Source organism: Balaenoptera physalus (genome assembly GCF_965194825.1).
Source record: "Balaenoptera physalus genome assembly, chromosome: 12".
NCBI classification, from domain to species: Eukaryota; Metazoa; Chordata; class Mammalia; order Artiodactyla; family Balaenopteridae; genus Balaenoptera; species Balaenoptera physalus.
The window spans coordinates 13148219-13167006 of record NC_138897.1 but is presented as its reverse complement, the minus strand read 5'-3'; the positions used below and the strand labels follow the sequence as shown (position 1 = coordinate 13167006).

At 43.5% G+C, this 18788-nt stretch overlaps 1 protein-coding gene across 12 annotated transcripts in view; it reads right to left on the bottom strand.

Annotated features, from left to right (window-relative positions):
* BCL2 (BCL2 apoptosis regulator) overlaps positions 1 to 18788 on the bottom strand; it is a 184665-nt gene that overhangs the window by 104528 nt on the left and 61349 nt on the right. The window contains exon 3 of one of the 12 annotated variants that reach the window (XM_082416935.1): positions 7 to 14337. The exons of the other annotated variants lie outside the window; for them this stretch is intronic. Within the exon in view, the coding sequence (XP_082273061.1) occupies positions 14311 to 14337 (27 nt within the window). The 3' untranslated portion in view covers positions 7 to 14310. Of the gene's footprint in view, positions 1 to 6; positions 14338 to 18788 lie in introns of those variants that run through there. 12 annotated transcript variants of the gene reach the window in all.

Below are 18788 nucleotides of genomic sequence, written 5' to 3'. Positions count from 1 at the left end.
CTGAGGGAGAGGAGGGGACAAGCAAGATGAGCTTCCGGAACGTGTGTCCCTCTTCTAGCCTTTACCTGGGGACACCCCCTGTCAATTGGAACCCAGGCTACTGTGAAAGCCGGGCACTGAGGAAACCCTTGAGGACATGGAAGGCTGATTTGGGCTCCTTGGTGACGGGAGGCCAGAGCCCCAGGGGATGCTGTCGGGGGGGGGGAGTAACTTCAGGGACCCTGTGACTCAGAAGGAGGAAATACGAAATATTTCGGCTTGGTGCTTCCTAAGATTAAAATTACCTGTTGGGGTCCAGTATCATTTTTCTTTCAGTAGCTTCCTCACCGAAAGCTTTATTCACTTTATCAGTCAAAATATTATGATTTCAGTGGGTGAAACGTCCCAGGGTTGTGTTCTAACCTAAATAAGCTGCACTCGCTCTGTGGCAGCGTTATTGTTATGAATATAGAGAATGGGTGGCCAGAATTTAGCCAACGTTTTTGATCCTCTGATGGCAGCAGAATGGAAAGATTATCACTTGCTTCATTTTTAGATAAACCCGCAATTCTTGGGTCCTTTACCCAAATCGGTCACCTAGATTTTGAATACACAGTGTCAGTCAGCATTCAACTCGCTCTAACTCAACAGATCCTTGGGAAACAGAAATAGTGGAGTGGGCGCTATTGGTGATACAGAAGTCAGAAAGGGAACCCTGCCCTCAAGCAGGTCACAAATGAAGAGGCAGACATTAACCCCAACTGAAGGATTCGGGAAGGCTTCCCGCGTGGAATCTTCCAGGGTGAGGTGGCATTTGACCTGAACCTTCACCCAAAGCTCCCTTCACACTTGTTGGCTGTGTCCTTCTGAGGGTCACTGAGTCATGCTTATTGATGGCTGGGGGTCTACAGTTGCGCCTTGTTTTGAATCCATCTGATATTTGAGGGGTTTCCTGCCAAGATCCCTCCCCTAAGAGTCATACCATTTAATATTACTTTCTTCAGGGAACAGTAAAGTAAAAAAGAAAAGGAATTCCCTCTGTCTTCCCACTCTGAAGAAGGAAGCCTTCCTTCAAATCTTTAAAAATTTTCTAGAAATACGATTATCCTCATAGTTACAGAGGAAATATGCTTCCAGATAAAGAAATCTGGACGCTAAGCAATATCCTAAATCATTTCCACCCTTTGGATACAACAATTTATAAAATTCCATGAAGGAAATGACTCTTATTTCTCATGAAGTTCCCACTGGGAAATCATGGGGAGCCACAGTTATGAAAGCGATATCCTTTTGCTTATCCCAAATTCCTTCCCTTTGTCCAGGGCCTCCACCATCTCTGAACTACACAGCAATTTAGTTCTTTCTCATCTCGCATACATGTTGCCAGAGGTGGCAATTTGGGCCCATGACTCGTCTCCGTTACATGGTAAGTTCTTGGACATTAGGGACTGCTTTCTTTTCTTTCTTTTTTTTTAATTCCTCATAAATTTTTGTATTCCAGAAGTGCAAGATTAATTTAAAACAAGTGACTGATTTAAAAATCAATCATTCTAATTTACCATTTAACAGAATGAATGAAAGAAAAATTATATGGTTATTTCAAGAGATGCAAAAACATTATAAAATCTAACACCCATTATTATAAAATCTCTTAGCCAACCAGGACTAGGAGAGAACGGCTTGAATCTGATGAAGAGCATCGTTCAGTTCCATTTCATGTGAGATTGGGAAAGAGACAAGAAATGCCTGTTCTCCCCACTGCTGTTCAACGTGCATTAGTTTTTTTTTTTTATCTGTTTTCTTCAAATATAGTTGATTTACAATGTTGTGTTAATTTCTGCTGCATAGCAAAGTGATTCAGTTATACATATACACTTTTTCATATTCTTTTCCATTACGGCTAATCACGGGATATTGAATATAGTTCCCTGTGCCATACAGTAGGATCTTGTTGTTTATCTGTCCTATATATACTGGTTTGCATCCGCTAATCCCAAACTCCCAATCCACCCCTCCCCCACCCGCCCTCCCCCTGCTTTCTTCATCTCTACATTTCTCCCATTTCTTTAACAAAGTTGGTGTTCACTGAACAAATGAATAAATGAATGAGTGAGTAAATAAATATCATAGAGATGTCTCTGATGGGTTGGAAAACTTTCAGTAAAGGACCAGAGAGCAAAGGCATCTGGTCTCTATCGTAACTACTCACTCTGCTGTTATAATAGGAAAACAGCCACAGATAATCTATAAGCAAATGAGTATGGCTGTATTCCAATAAAACTTTATTTACAAAAACAAGTGGCAAGCCAGATTTGGCCCACAGGCCATAGTTTTCTGAGTCCTCATCTATGGTGCTTATCTTTGTCCTACATCTCAGTATATTCTTTAAATTTTCATATGGCACCTGTACTTTTCAATAATTAGATGTAAACATTCAAGAGTTGTTTTGGAACTCCACATTAATGCATTCATTAAAAACAAAAAACAAAAAAATAGGAAAGCACATACAGAAATTAGCTGTTACTCCAAGTAAGAGCTTGGAGTCACTTATTTTGTATATTGTACGCCTTTAACAGGAACAATTCTTATTCCCCAAATGAGGGTAGTAGTTTTGCCATCTACATCATGATTATTGAGTAAACTTGATATGAGATCTCAGAGTTACTGGGTGAAGGGTCTGGTGCTGGGGCATGGTGAACTTGACACTTTCCTGGAAGGGGGAATAAATGCCCCCCCCCCACCCCAGCAAACCCGCCATTCCTGTTCTCCACCACATCATCTGGTCTCTGATTTTACTGCTAAAATCCTTCCAAAGGTTATTAATGCAGAGGATACGCCTTTCTCTTGATGACCCTCTGGAAAACATCCAGCTACAACGAGCAAAACAGAATCTGAAAAGCCCGGCAAACACACAGAGTAGTAGGGGGCAGCTACGAGAATCTGATGGAAACAAGATGTCCAGCATGTCACCCGGCCTGATTTGAGAGTGCCCTGCCCGTCATTACTCTTTGCCTCACTATCAGCCCACCTTTTGTGTGTGATGCAGTTTTGTTTTGTTTTTTAATCTGCAATCTATTTATTTATTTGGCCGCACAGCATGCAGGATCTTAGTTCCCCAACCAGGGATCGAACCCGCGCCCCCTGCAGTGGAAGCACGGAGTCCTAACCACTGGACCGCCAGCGAAGTCCCAATAGGGTGTTTTTAAAAAGGATTTGGATTTGAATTATGGTGTAAACTCAAAGGATGCTAAGTGCTAAGGTCAATTGCTTGGTTTGGAAAAATTCAACTAGCACTTTTCGAGGTATGCGGAAACGCACAGCAAACAGCACACAATGAGCACCTCCAGCTGACAGTGCCTGAGACGGGCTGCTCTCAGGTGGGGATCTTCAGACTGCACCAGTCATCGCCAGGGTGTCATGCACCCTTCGAGAGATCTCTTGAAAGAAAGGAAAATGAAATTGGAGCCTTTCCCTTACGCCAAGCATCTCCTCAGCACCCAGACCAAACAAGTAGAAAGACTCTGTGCCTTAAGAAAATCAGACCCTCTGACTCGCAAATGGAAGGTACCATTGCGGGGGTCAAAATACTGAGTTCAAACCTACCACGTACCAAGTTCAAGTCGCCTACGTGACTTGAGGCAAATGATCTGATGTTACTGGAACTTGCCCTAACTTTCAACACAGGGCTAGGACATCCACCTTATAGAGGAGAAAGCTGGGAAACAGGGGATACTCTTGTTTCTGGCCCGATTTATTTCTGCAAGCGTTGAGTCTATTACGTGCTTGCGTTGGAGAGTGGAAAATGAATACGCCACAGATTCTGAGCACAGAGAGCAGGTGATCATCACTTACTGCTTGTCTGCAACACTCTAGAGCCACCAGGCCTGTTATCAGTCACTCTCACTGCAGCATCCCCACCCCCACCCGCCGCTGCCAAACACTGAGGCCACTGTCATCGCCATTCAGAACGGAGCTCTAGCGAACAGCGTCGCGCACGGGAAGTGATATCATTTATACAAACTTAATTTCTATTTGATACAATTCCAAGTTGTTGACAACATATGTGGCAGTGGCACATGCAGAGCTCACTGCGATCTTGGCTGGGAGTAAGATGCATAAAAATAAAGACGAGTTAAAAAGAGGGAACACGTGGAGGAGACACTGAGCGGGAAGTGTAAAGACAGTTACTGCGAAATTTCCAAAAGGTTGTTGACAATAATGGAGGACAACCTCCTCCATCTCAGTTATGACAGTCTTCCGGTAGCATGGATCAGGTCCCTGACACCCCCAGGGGAAAAATCGCGGAACGTGAAGCATAAACGTATCGGCCTCCTGCTGCGCAGACTGGGTGACGAGGAAAGGTGACATGTGAGAGTGGAGAGTAGGACCCTTTACTCACAATCCTCTTTGGCTTCCACTCAGAGAAACGGAGAACGGGCCTACCTACAGGGAACACTTGATCTCTATTCCCTTTGTTCATTTTTTTTTTTGAATTTTATTTATTTTTTTTATACAGCAGGTTCTTATTAGTTATCCATTTTATACATATCAGTGTATACATGTCAATCCCAATCTCCCAATTCAGCACACCACCACCCCTCCCCACCCCCTGCCACTTTCCCCCCTTGGTGCCCATACTTTTGTTCTCTACATCTGTGTCTCTATTCCCTTTAAACCAGCCTCTTGGGCTGTGCCTACAGGATAAAAACAAGTGACTCAAGGGAAAAAAATAATGCTTAGGTTAGGGACTTATCTGACAAATTTGAAGTTCAATCTAGCATCGAGAGAGATGCTCTTCATCTCTTCTGAGGCTTCACAAGAACTTATCTGCTCCTTACTTCTGGTCTCCAGCTTCTTTAACACTGAAAAATTCTACTTGAAATACGAAATCTTTAAAGATTCCGTCTGGAGATTTCCAGAGGTTTTGTTTAGCAAAGTAAATGGGCTCCTCTGATTAGTGTGTCTAGAACAATCCAGGTAAAATGTCCTTTAAATCAATCATTCTAAAGTTAGCTTCCCAGGAATGCTACTGCAGCATCAAGAAACGGGACCGTATGAGTTATTTCATCAGACCCTGGCAGCATTCTGGGCAAAGCAAACAGAAAATCTCGAGGAAAATAAGAAACTTTCAGAGCCCGCTTCGGGCCCCCTCGCATTCCTTTTTTAAGCATTACAAGATTGATCCTAGGCCACAGATGCAGCTTTTGGATGTCAGATGCAGGCAGATGTTTTCCCTTAAATCCGTTGTCTCTCCCTCAATCTGTTTATAGCTGTTTCCCTTTCGGCCTGCACCTCAAGTTCTCTCTAGCTGCACGTCCTAAAGGTTTCTTCCCTCCACATGCAAAGAGGCATCTTTCTATAATTTCTTCTCTTTTCTATAAGGAATGCACCCACTCATGAGGTAACTTGTATACCCACTACCGGTGTGTTTTCTTACTCGGCCATCTTCAAGAAATATTGTACTAGAAGTCCCCTATATCTTAAGTCCCCAAAGTTACGTGGCATCAAAAAGGGTTTTATTCTTAGAAGTAAACTACTGAGGTCACATGACTGGTCTTAGCCTCTTAAATCAACTAACGGGCTCCCTTGCTAAGGTTGGGGTTATTTATTCAAACCTGTGGTTTTTTGTTCTGGGCTTATACATGCTCTTCCTACAAGTCAGACCAAGGATCGCCATTGATAAGTCAATTATGCAGATTCCATGGCAGCCAAGCCAAGCGATAGATTTCAGAGATTTAGCCAACCTCTCTCACTGCAGATTCATCCAGAATATAATCCAGACGAGAAGCAGGACAACATCTGCTGCGATTTCTCATACACGAAAGTGCCATGAGACAAAGGGTGTTTCTCAGAGGTGATGGAATAGTTCTGTATCCTGATGGCAGTGGTAGCTACAGGAATCTGGACATGCGGTAAAGTACCCATACACGCAGACACACACAAACAAGCACATGTAAAAACTGGCGAAATCTGAATAAGGTCTGGAGATTATACTAATGTCAATTTCCTGGTGTTGCTAATGTATATACTCTAAACATTATACTCTATGCCATGGTTATGCAAGATGTTACCATTGGGGGAAGCAAGGTGAAGGGTACATGGGACCTCTTTGTGCTATTTTTGCAACTTCTTGCGTCTATATTTACTGCAAAATAAAAAGTTTAAAAAGTGCCATGAGAAAGTTCGTGTTTGTCTGGCAGTAGCTTGCGCAACTTCGCCTAATTGTTTTTGAAGTTCTAGGCTGCTTCTTTTTCTAGTCAGAGGAGTTTAAAGGATTTCCTATGACTTTTCTCTAAGAAGCCTACTGTATAGCACAGAGAACTACACTCAATACTTTGTAATAACCTATAAGGGGAAAGAATCTGAAAGAGAATACATATATATGATATATATGTATATTTGTATGTATAACGGAATCACTGTGCTGTACACCTGAAACTAACACAACACTGTAAATCAACTATACTTTAACAATAACCACAACAGAAAAGAAATGAAGTCAACCTAGCTTCTGATCTGCAGCCTGTGTGAATAAGAAAGCTGGGGGCGTGGGGAGGGGTAACTAGGTTTCTGAAAGCTTCATACTGGATTCAGCAGGTTGTGTATTACGACCAGGATTCCAATAAGACAGCGTCCTTCTGTTGTTTCCTGGGTGTTCCCAATGACACAGGGGTTTAAAGAGCAATCAGGTCGTAGCCTCAAGCGGCAAACATACACTTGAGGTCACCGGATGAGGAAAAGGGAGGGAGGGGAGAGGGGTGGAACCAGGCCAAGATTTTGTTCTTCCTTCTGTCTCCAGAAGTTTCCCCCAGGACGTTTAGGGCCCCTCCTCATCTTACAGGGCTGGGGTCCAACAACATGTCCAGGGATGCTCCCATCTAAACCAGTTCACCCCTCCCCACTTACCTGGCGTTACTCTTTTGATGTCTACCGGCTCCTAACTTTCTGGTTTACTTATGTATTATCTGTATCTCTGCCTTCACATATGAGCTCCACGAGAAGCCTGTGGCTTCTGTTCACCGGTGAGTCCCAACACCAAGGAAAGGACAGTGGGTATTTGTTGACTGACTGAAGGGTGAATGAAACACCTCCAAAGCAACGGCCCATTCTCAGACTGTGGCAATTCTCAAACCCACAGGTCATTATAAAATGACACAGAAATCATTCAGGCTGATTTACGGATGTCAGGGTCATTCTGTTTGGCCAAGAGGATAAACATGACAAAAATGTGACTGATGTTTTTAATGTGAGCAGCTGAGTTACAAGAGCCATGGGGATCCCAGCGAAAAGACATGATTTTCTATCGAATTTTCTCTCTGAGGCTGAAAGAGGCCAGTAGTTGGTAAATAGATGGGGAGATAGCAACAAATGCGTATCTACACACACACACACACACACACACATTTTCTCGTCTTCAGTGATGTAATGGGATCTTGGTACTTCCTTTACCTGAAGTGAATGGGGAGTCCTCTACCAGGGGCAAGGCAGAAAAGTACCAGTGAGACAGGTGTGGAGGGCACATGTAGGCAGAAAGAAGGGAGAAAGAACCCCTGTGAGATACTGAGAAACACGTGAGACACAAGAGTCGTGAGAGGTCAGGAGTGAGTCCAGAGCTGTCCTCCCCTGAAACACGTCACACCCCTGTTCAAAGCAGGAGAGGCTTTGGACACCCCACCATGCGCAAGATGTCAGAAGAAAACTCTTAGAGGGTTGTGTTTTCAGAGGTGGTGAAATCATTAAAATAAATGAGTAACTTTACATGCATCTGCTCCAGTGAGAAAAAAAACTCCCCCCAAAAGACCCCTCAAAATCGTGGGAATAAGAAACAAGGAGGCCAATGACCCCTTCACTTGAAAAGTCTCTTTGAAGCCAAGCAGCCTGAAGTCCGTCTTCTGATACCAAAGTCAGCCTGTGCTGACTCCCCTTCATTTCACGCTTCTCTTAAAAGAAAACAGGCCGGACTGTTTCAGTAAATAACAAAAGGTCAAGAGAAACGCTACTCACAACATGAGCAAAATAACGGCACAACCTGCCAAAATGTTTCCTAAGGCCTGACCGGCAGAACAATCCAGCGGTGAAATAGTCCACAGATCCGACTGTGAGGCTGAAAGGTTCGTCTCAGTAAAATCTGCCACGAGGCCCTAGTTTGTATTTCATCCATTAGAAAGGCACATGCAGATTATGCCAGCAGGTTCAACCGCCATTTAAGTACCACGCCTCGCATAACGGAGTCGGTTGCCTGTGTGTGTGGGGTTTGTTTTTATAGGCTCCTCTCCTGGGATTATATTTTGACGTGAGAGCCGAGTGTCAATGTGATGGTGACAACCGGGCACCGGTGGCCTCTGTGTCTGCGTGTTTCACACCCGAGATTCCACCAACCGCACGTGGAAAACATTCCGAAAAAAAGATCCAGAGAGTTCCAAAAAGCAAAACATGAATTTGCCGTAGGCTGGCAACTATGTACACAGCATTTACACTGTATTTACAACTGTTTACACAGCCTTCACACTGTATTAGGTATTATAAGTAATTTAGAGAGGATTTTAAGTGTTTAGGAGGATGTGGTAGGTTATATACAAACACTAGGCCATCTTCTATAAGGGACTTGAACAGCCTCTGATTTTGGTTCCGTGGGAGGTCCTGAAACCAATCCCCCCGAGGGATGACTGTCCTCCAAAAAGCTCAGAGTCAATTCTGTAAAATCTCCTAAATGAACTTCCAACTGGTTTGACCCCATTGCCTGAGGTGGGGCACCAAACGTTCATTCTCCCTTTGGAAATGCTCTAATGTGAACAGAATAAAAAATACCATTATAAGAGTTTTAGAGAAAGAGAAAAATACACACAAGGCATAAACCAGGACTCTTCACCCTCAGGATGCTGCCTCAAGTGACTCTGCATCAGCAACCTGCTGGGATACTGTCTTTCAGGCCATTCCTGCAGCAGCCACGCCACCAATGCCACCCTTGAAGCCCGGTCACCAGACTTGCTGCGGTGACGGGATCTTACTCATCTCTGGCCTCCACGGGGCCTTGCAATTGGTCAACACTCTCAGTATATACTCAGTATATACTCAGCTCAGCAGGTTGAGTCAATGGTACCTGTGTTCTACCACATTCCTGGTTTAAAACCATAGAGCAGCGTTTTGCAAAATACCTCCCATGAAATACTAGTCCAGCAAGAGGTTACCTGGGTGCAAAATAATTCTGATTTTATGATGAAATACATTTTGGAAAAGCTTCAGACTATATTCCCCCATTTCAGAATCAGAAAGCATGTGAGCATCTGAAAGACTCAGAAAGGGCCTACAGACAAGAAACCTGTTTAAGTCAGCATTTCCCATGTGATTTTCAGAAAGCTTTTCTCAATTCATACATGTTACCATCTTGAGGAACTAGTGTTTTGTAGAGGACATACTGGGGAACTCGACTTCAGAGCAATTTCTGATTCATGTCTAATCACAACTCATCTGTCCTTAAGTCTAATTGACTCTTCCTTCGCTATACGTTATTGTGGTCGATTCTGCCCATTTAACACCCTCTTGTGAGTTCCCTCTTCTTTAACCTACTGCTTCATAATATCATCAACTCACAGAAGGTCAGATCTGGAAGTGCTCTTAGAAAAGAATCACAAAGTAAAGGTTAACCCCTGAATTTAACAGAGCTGTTAACCAAGGCCCCTACGGTGAAGGGACCAGCCAAAGATGTCACAGTACAACACAGTTTGGCTCTCTAAAGGCAAGGGTGCTTTCAGGCACCTGTGCTCTGCCATCCAGGTACACTGCAGTCAGGGCTTACAGCAGCGGGTCCCCACTGGGGGAGAGAAGGAGAGGGAAGCAGGGAAGTCTTAGAGAACCCTCCGAATGCCATACACTTACACTGCCATCCTCCCACTTAACTCTTAAAACATGTCCTGTCTCAAAAGTTTCAACAGCTCCTGGGTCAGGTATTTGAAAGACGAGACCAGGCCACACAGTAAGCAAGCAACTGTGCCAGGATTTGAGCCAAGAACAGTCTGACTCCAAAACACATCCTCCTGCTAGTGTATTCCACTCCCTCCACAAAGAGGCCCTCAAGAAAAGCATGTGGAATTACATACGAAGCCAGGAATTTGCATATCTGAAATCAGTAGCAGAGACTACGGCCAGTGCTGCAAGGAAGAAAGAACACACAGCAAGCCTTTGTTCCATCAAAAGACTCTATTACTTGTGAATGTGAAGGAGAGAGCGAATTTTTGAATTCACTGTTAACGAAATGAAAATTTTTTTAATTAATGAAAATTGAACCAACTGAATCAAGTAATGAGAACTACATTCTGCTAGTATTGACTATCACACATAATATATTTGCAAAGTTTTGCATGACCACTTAACGTTAGAAGTTACTGGCTTCTCTCGTTAAGTGTTTGGTTATGTTTCATGAAATCTACGATGGGCACAAGCCCAGTTACTACGATAATGATGGTGGTGGTGACATATTTTCATTTTATATCAAAAACATACACTCTTCAAAACTCTTACAGTTTTAATGAAGAAAGAAGACTTTCAGATATAATCAACTGATAAATACGAGTGTACGTTCTCATATTCATTTCTCAGTAATCTAAATTTAAAAATTCAAAAACTTTTTATTTGCATTTTTGAGGTATTTTGAACACTAATAAGTGAGTTTTCCACTTACTAGTGGAAGTAGTGTCTATGGGGGAGCTTCTGAAGCAACATGTGGTCCATAAGTCCGAGTAGTAAAACTGACAACAATAAACTAACAACAAATAATAATAGTCACAAATCCACGAAAAATCAAATTAGACAAAATACTGGCCTGGGAGGATTTATATTGCTCTTTATAATAATTAGTGTGCAACTCAGCTTATGGATAACATGGAGTTTCAATATTGGTAGAAGGGGAAATTTTTAATTTTTGCACATAAAAGTCAACCATGACTGTGTAACCTTAAGAAAAAGAATGACTAAGGAGGGTATTTTATACTTGAATGTCAAGATACGTTTTTTAGTCAGTGTTAGATAGTGCACTCATTAGGTTTACCACCTGGAAATTTTTTAAAAAGACAAAAATGAGTTACAAGAGTGAATTTATGCCTCTACCAATCTTTTATCCTTCAAATATGAAAAATGCTAGTTTTTCTTATATCTCTAAAAAGTCATCCATGAGATCTTCGTTCACTAAGATTATTAGATATAAGAAGCAAAAATTTACAAGGAATCAGAATTTGTTAAATCTTGATCATTCGTGTCATAGTTTATCGACAGAAAATTTACTTACAAGCAAATTGACAACACCTACTCTATCACTGGCTTCATTAACATTCCAAACGCGCTTTATTTATTCACTTTATGCACAAGTCCTCATGTCTTAGTGGGAAAGCGCCTATACCACATGCCGCAACTAAGGAGCCCGTGAGCCGCAACTAAGGAGCCGGTGAGCAGCAACTAAGGAGCCTGCCTGCCGCAACGGAGGCCAGGCACAACCAAAATAAATAAATAAAATAAAAAAAAAAAAAGACTTGAAAAAAAAAAGTAGTATTTAGGGACTTCCCTGGTGGTCCAGTGGCTAAGGCTCTGCACTCCCAGTGCAGGGGGACTGGGTTCGATCCCTGGTCAGGGAACTAGATCCCACATGCATGCCGCAGCTAAGAGTTCTCATGCCGCAACGAAGGTCAAAGATCCTGCATGCCGCAACTAAGACCCAGTGCAGCCAAATAAATAAATTGATTTTTTTAAAAAGTAGTATTTACTTCCTCCCATATCCAAGTAACTTTGAATGGGTCAGTTCTGTGTAGGTCCGGCACAGAGAAGTTCTGCCTAGGAAATCTATCAGATCTAGTTCTAGAAGAAAAGAGATATAGCAGGTAGAAATTAAGAAGGAAGCAGAACAGGCAAAATAAATAGCTTCCTAGCATCTGCTATTTCAGATCTGTTTTTCTTTATATGAATGCATAGACAACAGTTACCAATTCTATAAACAAAAACATATTTTAATGGCAAATAGAATCATCCCTGGAGGAAAACACAGTTCCTTGTTTCCCTCATGGTGAAAATAACAATAGCTGTCACTGACATAGGGTTTAGGGCATGCCAGGCACTGTTCTAAGCTCTTGACTCACATTAACTCACAACAGCACTTATGAGGTGTTATTATTATAATTGGCACTTTGCAGATGAGCAAAAGGAAACATCGAGAACTGGGTCGAAAAGGACAGAGCTGAGGCTTGAATCCAGGCAGGCTGTCTTGGGTCCATGTTGCTAAGACCTGCCACCAACTACGGAGCTTAAGCTGGGTTTCCTATTCTGACATGCCTGCATAAGAAGTACATTCAAAGTAGTTAATAATCACGTCCCATATAAAAATATATATACAAGAAAGGGTTAAAATATTCTGTGATTCTACCACTACATCGCATAACTGGGTCAGCCTAATCACTGGAGAGAAGGAGGTTTCTAAGTGCTACTTCCAAACATCAGTGACCGGGGCAAACCAAACGTCCCTAAGAACATCAGCCGTTTACAGTAGAAATTTGGGGAGAAAACTATTTGAGGTGAACATTAGAGACTTCTGTTATTATAACAATTTGATTATTTCTTTGACCTTCTAGATGTGAATAATTGAATAATTTAATTGCTAGAGTTAAAGACTTGCCTGTTTTTTAGGAAAACGAGATTTTTATCTGGGATTCCCCAGTATATTAGAAAGATGATTCTTCGTATAATTGTGGGCAAGAAGGAAATAATATACATATTTGTGGCTATGAGCAGCTAACCAGAAAAAAAAAAAAAAAGGAAAGAAAGAAACTGTCTGGACTTGCACAGTTCCAAAAACTACTGAATGTTTTCTTTTTTTTTTCTACCCTACTAAGCATTTCTTTCTTATCAAGGAGGATTCATTTCCCACCTGTGTCTTTTACATTTTTGAAATACATATAAAGTTAATGTTTATTTCCCACCCACTGAAAGCTTGTTTCAATTATTCTGTCTTTGGGCTTTACTTTTAGGAGTTACAATTGGTTTGGCCAGCTTTGGCGTGAGAGAAAGCTTCCTTTTATGTGCAGCAAATTCCCAACTATTTAGAATGTTTGCTTCAGAGATAAAGTGATGCCTGGTGGTTTTTCTACTTTATAACAATTCCCACGTACAACATGACAGGACAAAAACTAAAATTTGCTTGCACTGAATTCCATCTTTCTTTGATGAGTACATCTCATAATTGGGGTCAGGATCATCAATGCCAGTTTGTTTTTTTTTAATAGTCCAATGTTATGTGAAACTTCCCAATGTTTGTATTATGAGTTAATACATATATTCCCAATATGGGTTGCGGAAAAGATGCAATATGAGGTGTTCCAAACCTTTGAGTTGCACTGTCTTCATTCTGCACCCTAAGAATTTGACTTCAACTCCAGTGCAGATCGTATCTTCAGGTAGCTTGCCACAAGGCACCATCCTGACAGCACACCTGTGGCACATTCCCTGGATTTCAGCAAAAACCGTGCGATGGGAACAAAAAGACAGCGAGGGATGAGGTCTTCCAAAGGTCACGGGGAACTCGGGCAGAGACGAAACATAGAGGAGCAGAATGCGAAGCTACTGAGGCTTGCCCTGCCTGTACCTGGATCTGGTCCTCAGGTTGAGGACCCCGGCTGCTGAGTGCTTAGACCCGGAGAGCATTTGGTTGCAAGTCTGATTCCTCTTGGGGGCGTTTGGACGAATCAAAGTACATACAGTGGGAAAGTCTGGTCTGGTCCTCGGCTTTTATCGTTTTCATCGCTTTCCCATTTTACTGATGGCACAGCTGAGGTCCAAAAGAGCCAACTGGCACAGAGCTAGAGCAGTGTAAGGCCAGCGCCTGTCACCTTTTTCAGCTCCATTGATTATAGCCAGATCTTTTCCGTAGTATCTGGTACTGGTCACCAGTGAAACAGGGTGGTAATGAGGACTGCTCGATCTAGGCCATTACTCCTAATAAACAGACCAAGCTCGGTGATGCAGCAAGTTTAGAGCCCCTTCCCCCTCGACAGGGGCTGGGTTGCCCTCAGGAGCACGACAGCCAGCTCTCTCTCCGTTTCTTGGAGCGCCGAAACCTCCAGGGACACAACTCTGTGCTTCTACTTGGAAAGCCATGCTTGATTCATTCATTCAACTGTCAGTTGTTCACTTCTTCAAAAACCAAAATGGTCAAGTGTGACTCCTGCAAGTCGAGGATATGGACTCAGAGAGACACCACTTGCTAGCCAGGATGGGCCATGTGGTTTCAAGAGACTGGACTTCCTTTTCTCACTTTGCAGCTGACTTGTTGAGTAAACTTGGCCTACTCGCGTCTTAACCTTGGTCTACCTTGGATTTCCCCTGTGTAAAAAACGTGGGAAGACAATGTCTAACTACTTCTCAGGGATGTTGTAAAGATCACCTAATCAGTGTCCTAAACCACATGGTCCTAGGGCAGCACAAGGTGCTATACGTTACCCTCACTATGATCGTCTGTGGTCGGTCACGGGCACACACACCAACATTTTTTACCAAAAAGAAAAACAAAAACAAAAAACCTCACAGCAAGAAATTAATTCTGTTCTTATTTGAGGGACTTCACAAAATGTCATATTAAAAACATTAACCTGGGCTTCCCTGGTGGCGCAGTGGTTGAGAATCTGCCTGCCAATGCAGGGGACACGGGTTCGAGCCCTGGTCTGGGAAGATCCCACATGCCGCGGAGCAACTGGGCCCGTGAGCCACAACTACTGAGCCTGCGCGTCTGGAGCCTGTGCTCCGTAACAAGAGAGGCCGCGATAGTGAGAGGCCCGCGCACCGCGATGAAGAGTGGCCCCCGCTTGCCGCAGCTAGAGAAAGCCCTCGCACAGAAACGAAGACCCAACACAGCCATAAATAAATAAATAAATAAATTTAAAAAACAAACAAACAAACAAACAAAAAACATTAACCTTCCGAAAACTAAATTCAATTGTATGTAGCAAGGGAACATACTAAAACCTTGCAACGGTGATATTCAATCTACAAGTGCTTCAAGGAGAGAAAGAACTTAATCAGATGGTTAATTAATCAAATTTATTTAATGGGACAAATATAGTTGGTCATCTCATTCTGTTTTAGATTGAGTTTAGTTTAAGAATACTATAAAAATGCTGTCATTGTGCAACCATCGAATACTTAAGTTTGCCAGTTACAGAACCTCAGTTACAAAATGACACTGGGAGAACACAGATGGGCAGATACTGTCTTGTGACCACTTTATGGAAAAAGAAATTAAGGCAGGGTTAGAGGGTGACTCACTCAAGGGCTACATACAAGTGCTAGATCTGCATATGTGGACTTAAATCCCTTCCACCTGTTTGCTCTCATACTCAACACCCACATTTATGAGTTGGCTCTGGTGGCCTGGACTAGGGGTACACAGTTGGGGATACAGGGATTGATTTCTAGCTTGGGGTCACAGAATAGGGAGCACAACCTTTTCACCCCATATGGAGCCTGTCCCTAGGAACTGAGTGTTTTTCATAGCAGGTGCTAATGAACCAATCTAAGCAGCCAAGAATAAGTGGAGAAATTAACAGTTATGTTCAGGGGCTTCCCTGGTGATGCAATGGTTAAGAATCCGCCTGCCAATGCAGGGGACACAGGTTCGAGCCCTGGTCCGGGAAGATCCCACATGCTGCGGAGCAACTAAGCCCGTGCGCAACAACTACTGAGCCCGCGCTCTAGAGCCTGCGAGCCACAACTACTGAGCCCGCACGCAGCAACTACTGAAGCCTGTACGCCTAGAGCCTGTGCTCCACAACAAGAGAAGCCACCGCAATGGGAAGCCCCCTCACCGCAACTAGAGAAAGCCCGCGCGCAGCAACGAAAACAAAAATAAATAAATAAAATAAATAAATGTATATAAAAAAAACATTTACGTTCAAACATCCATTAAAACGAAACGTGTGTCCGTGAAACAAGGTTGATCTAGGATACCCTCCATCCAGTCTGGTTTTACCAGTCTAAACAAAATGGGGAAAATAGGGAAGGTAGTGATTTTTTTTAAGTTAAATTCATTCCATTTAAAATAGTGTAATTTATTCTAAGATTATGCCCTTCCTATTTTTGGTGTTAAATAGTCTTTATTTTACCAGCGAGAGTAAATAGTAGCTGATTTCTTAATATCCCAACTTGGCAAAATAAGAAGTTAGCACCTCTATATTGGCCCTTAAATAGAAAAAGTAAAATAAAAAGACTTGAAATCCGCAGGTTTGGCTAGCTCTGCCTGAGAATGAGTTACCTGCTGTTAGCAACTCTTAAAGAGCAGAGACCCATAAAGAGTGGGTATTATTTCAGGTGATCAAATGTTTCCTAATAAGGCACAAAGCTTCATTTCAACCTGTAATGCAAAAGGATTTCAAGCTGTACTAATGGAGTTTCCAAACTAAGCTAGAAAAGTATGCTGTCATCTAAAATCAAATGAAATGTAGATTCTAAAGTACTATAAAACATACATTTACATTGTCATTCTTCAAAAGGTAGAAAGCACTTTCGTTAAAACCCAGAGGGCATACAAAGACAATATAATCCAACAGACATAGGCATAATAATAAAGAATGAAAACTCTGTTTACTGGTTTTCCACTGGTAGATCCTCTCTATAGAAGCTATAGACAAACACCGATTCTGCATCTGGGGACAGATGGCAAAGGATTTAACCATTCAGTTAACCAAAAAGAACCGAGGTCTTACCAACCTTGGCACTAGTTGATGGAGGCTGGGAGGTGGGAGAGGGGAAGGGAGTCAGAAGAGCTAATGTTCTCATTTTTTAATGGATCATTAAATGATAATCTCTACGATTAATGGAGTAAGAAATGAAGACTGTGTTTGAAATGTTAAGCACTGTCCTTTGAGGTGAGGGACTGGGAAGGATGACATAACCGTGGAGGGAAGACGCTGGAGGGAGAAATGGGGCTGATGAAGGCAGAGAAAAGCCATTTACCCTGGAACGAAGTTAACAAAACCCAATGTTTACAAACTGAGAAAGAGTGGTGTTAGGGGTTGAATTGTGTCCCCTTTTGATACATTCCAGTCCTAACCCTGGTACCTGCCAGTGTGACCTTTTTTTGGAAATGGAGCCTTTGCAGATGTAATCAAATTAAGATGAGGTCCTTGGAGTGGCCTCTAATCCAATGACTGATGTCCTCACAAGAAGCGGGAAACACCATGTGCAGACAGACAGAGGGAGAAGGCACGTGACCACAGAGGCAGAGATCGGAGAGGTGCAGGTGCCTACCAAGGAATGCCCAGGATGGCCAGCTGCCACCAGAAGCCAGAAGGGACAAGGAAAGTTCTCCCCTGGGGCCTTCAGAGGGAACATGTCTCTGCCCACACCTTGATTTTGGACTTCCAGCCTCCAGAACTGTGGGAGAATAAATTCCTCTTGCTTGAAGCCACTCTCTCTGTGGTACTTTGTTACAGCAGCCCTAGGACCTTAGTCCACATGGTATACATATATTATTTAAAGAGTGAAGGTAATCACCCTAAGAACTTTTAAAAAGCGTGGGAGGCTTAAAAGGTATTGCCTCTGGGAAGCAGGTCTAAAGCAGGAGAGGAAGCAGCACAGGGGCCGTTACTTTGTATCAAATGCCTTTTGTAGCAATATTTGGCTTTTTAACCCCGCAGGTGGGTTACTCTGACCTTTAAAAAATCTAAATAAAATAGCCTTGGGATGGCATCCCAGCGAAACCTGTTCAGCTTTCTCCACAGCCGATGCTATACTCTGGGGACTGATGACCATCCCCTCCGCCCGATCCCCTGGCCCCGTCCTCACCCCTGCAGTGGACACTCCCTGGACACCGTCCCTGTCTGTCCTCAGGGACGCACAGCGGCTGAATGTCTGCACACATGTGCACTCACACGCCTGCCGGCCCCCTCTCAAGTACTGCTGGACTTTCTGTGGGTTTGTATCATCAATGACAGTAATTTTCCCTATTGACTTGGATGATTAAGACTCCACGACAATGAAAACAGAGAACCTCAGAAAGCCTGTCACTGGCTTCCTTCTCAGATTAACATGCAAAACAATGCCTGACAAAGATTTCCATGATTACGCTACACAGTATTGGAAGACCTCACAATGGAGCTTAATCACAATCATTTGCTCATCAAATTTTATTTAACCCGCAAAAAGAAATGCCAAGTGCTCCCCGGTGGCCTGGATCAAGTCCCTTGGATCTGTGATGCGAGCGATGACTTTCCCAGAGGGACAGAAGGACGGAAGAGGTCCCATGCCCTCTGTTCGCTCTAAGAAGAACGGTCACATTGAGCCCAGCAGCCTGTGATGTTGTGGAAAAGTGTGTAGTCACCTCCCACATGAATAGGCCTATTGATGACCGTGGAACCCGGTGCAAGGGCGCCAGCCCCCGTCCCAGAAGGAGCAGGACAGCGGGGCGGTGTTCCCAGCTCGCCCAGGGAGGGAGACAAAGCAGAAGACAAATACGGTGTGTGTGCCCGAAAGGTCTCCACTCACGCCCATGGGCACGCGGCTCCCGTGGCAGCTGGGGAGCAGCTCGCCATGTGCTGGCACTGAAGCCGCACCAGGTGATGAACACTGAACGACACACCCACCGGCCACCACATGGACGAACACGCAGGGAGCGGAACAAAGGGGCGGCGTTTTATCAGGACTCGGATCCTGACTGCGGTCAATGCCCTGCCTCCGGGGGAACGTGTTTGCTTTTATTTCCATCCCAGCACTCAGTTTCCGGGTGACCCCTCCCAGCCACCCAGGGGGTTGCCTGCCCTGCCCTCCTGGCTATCAGACGT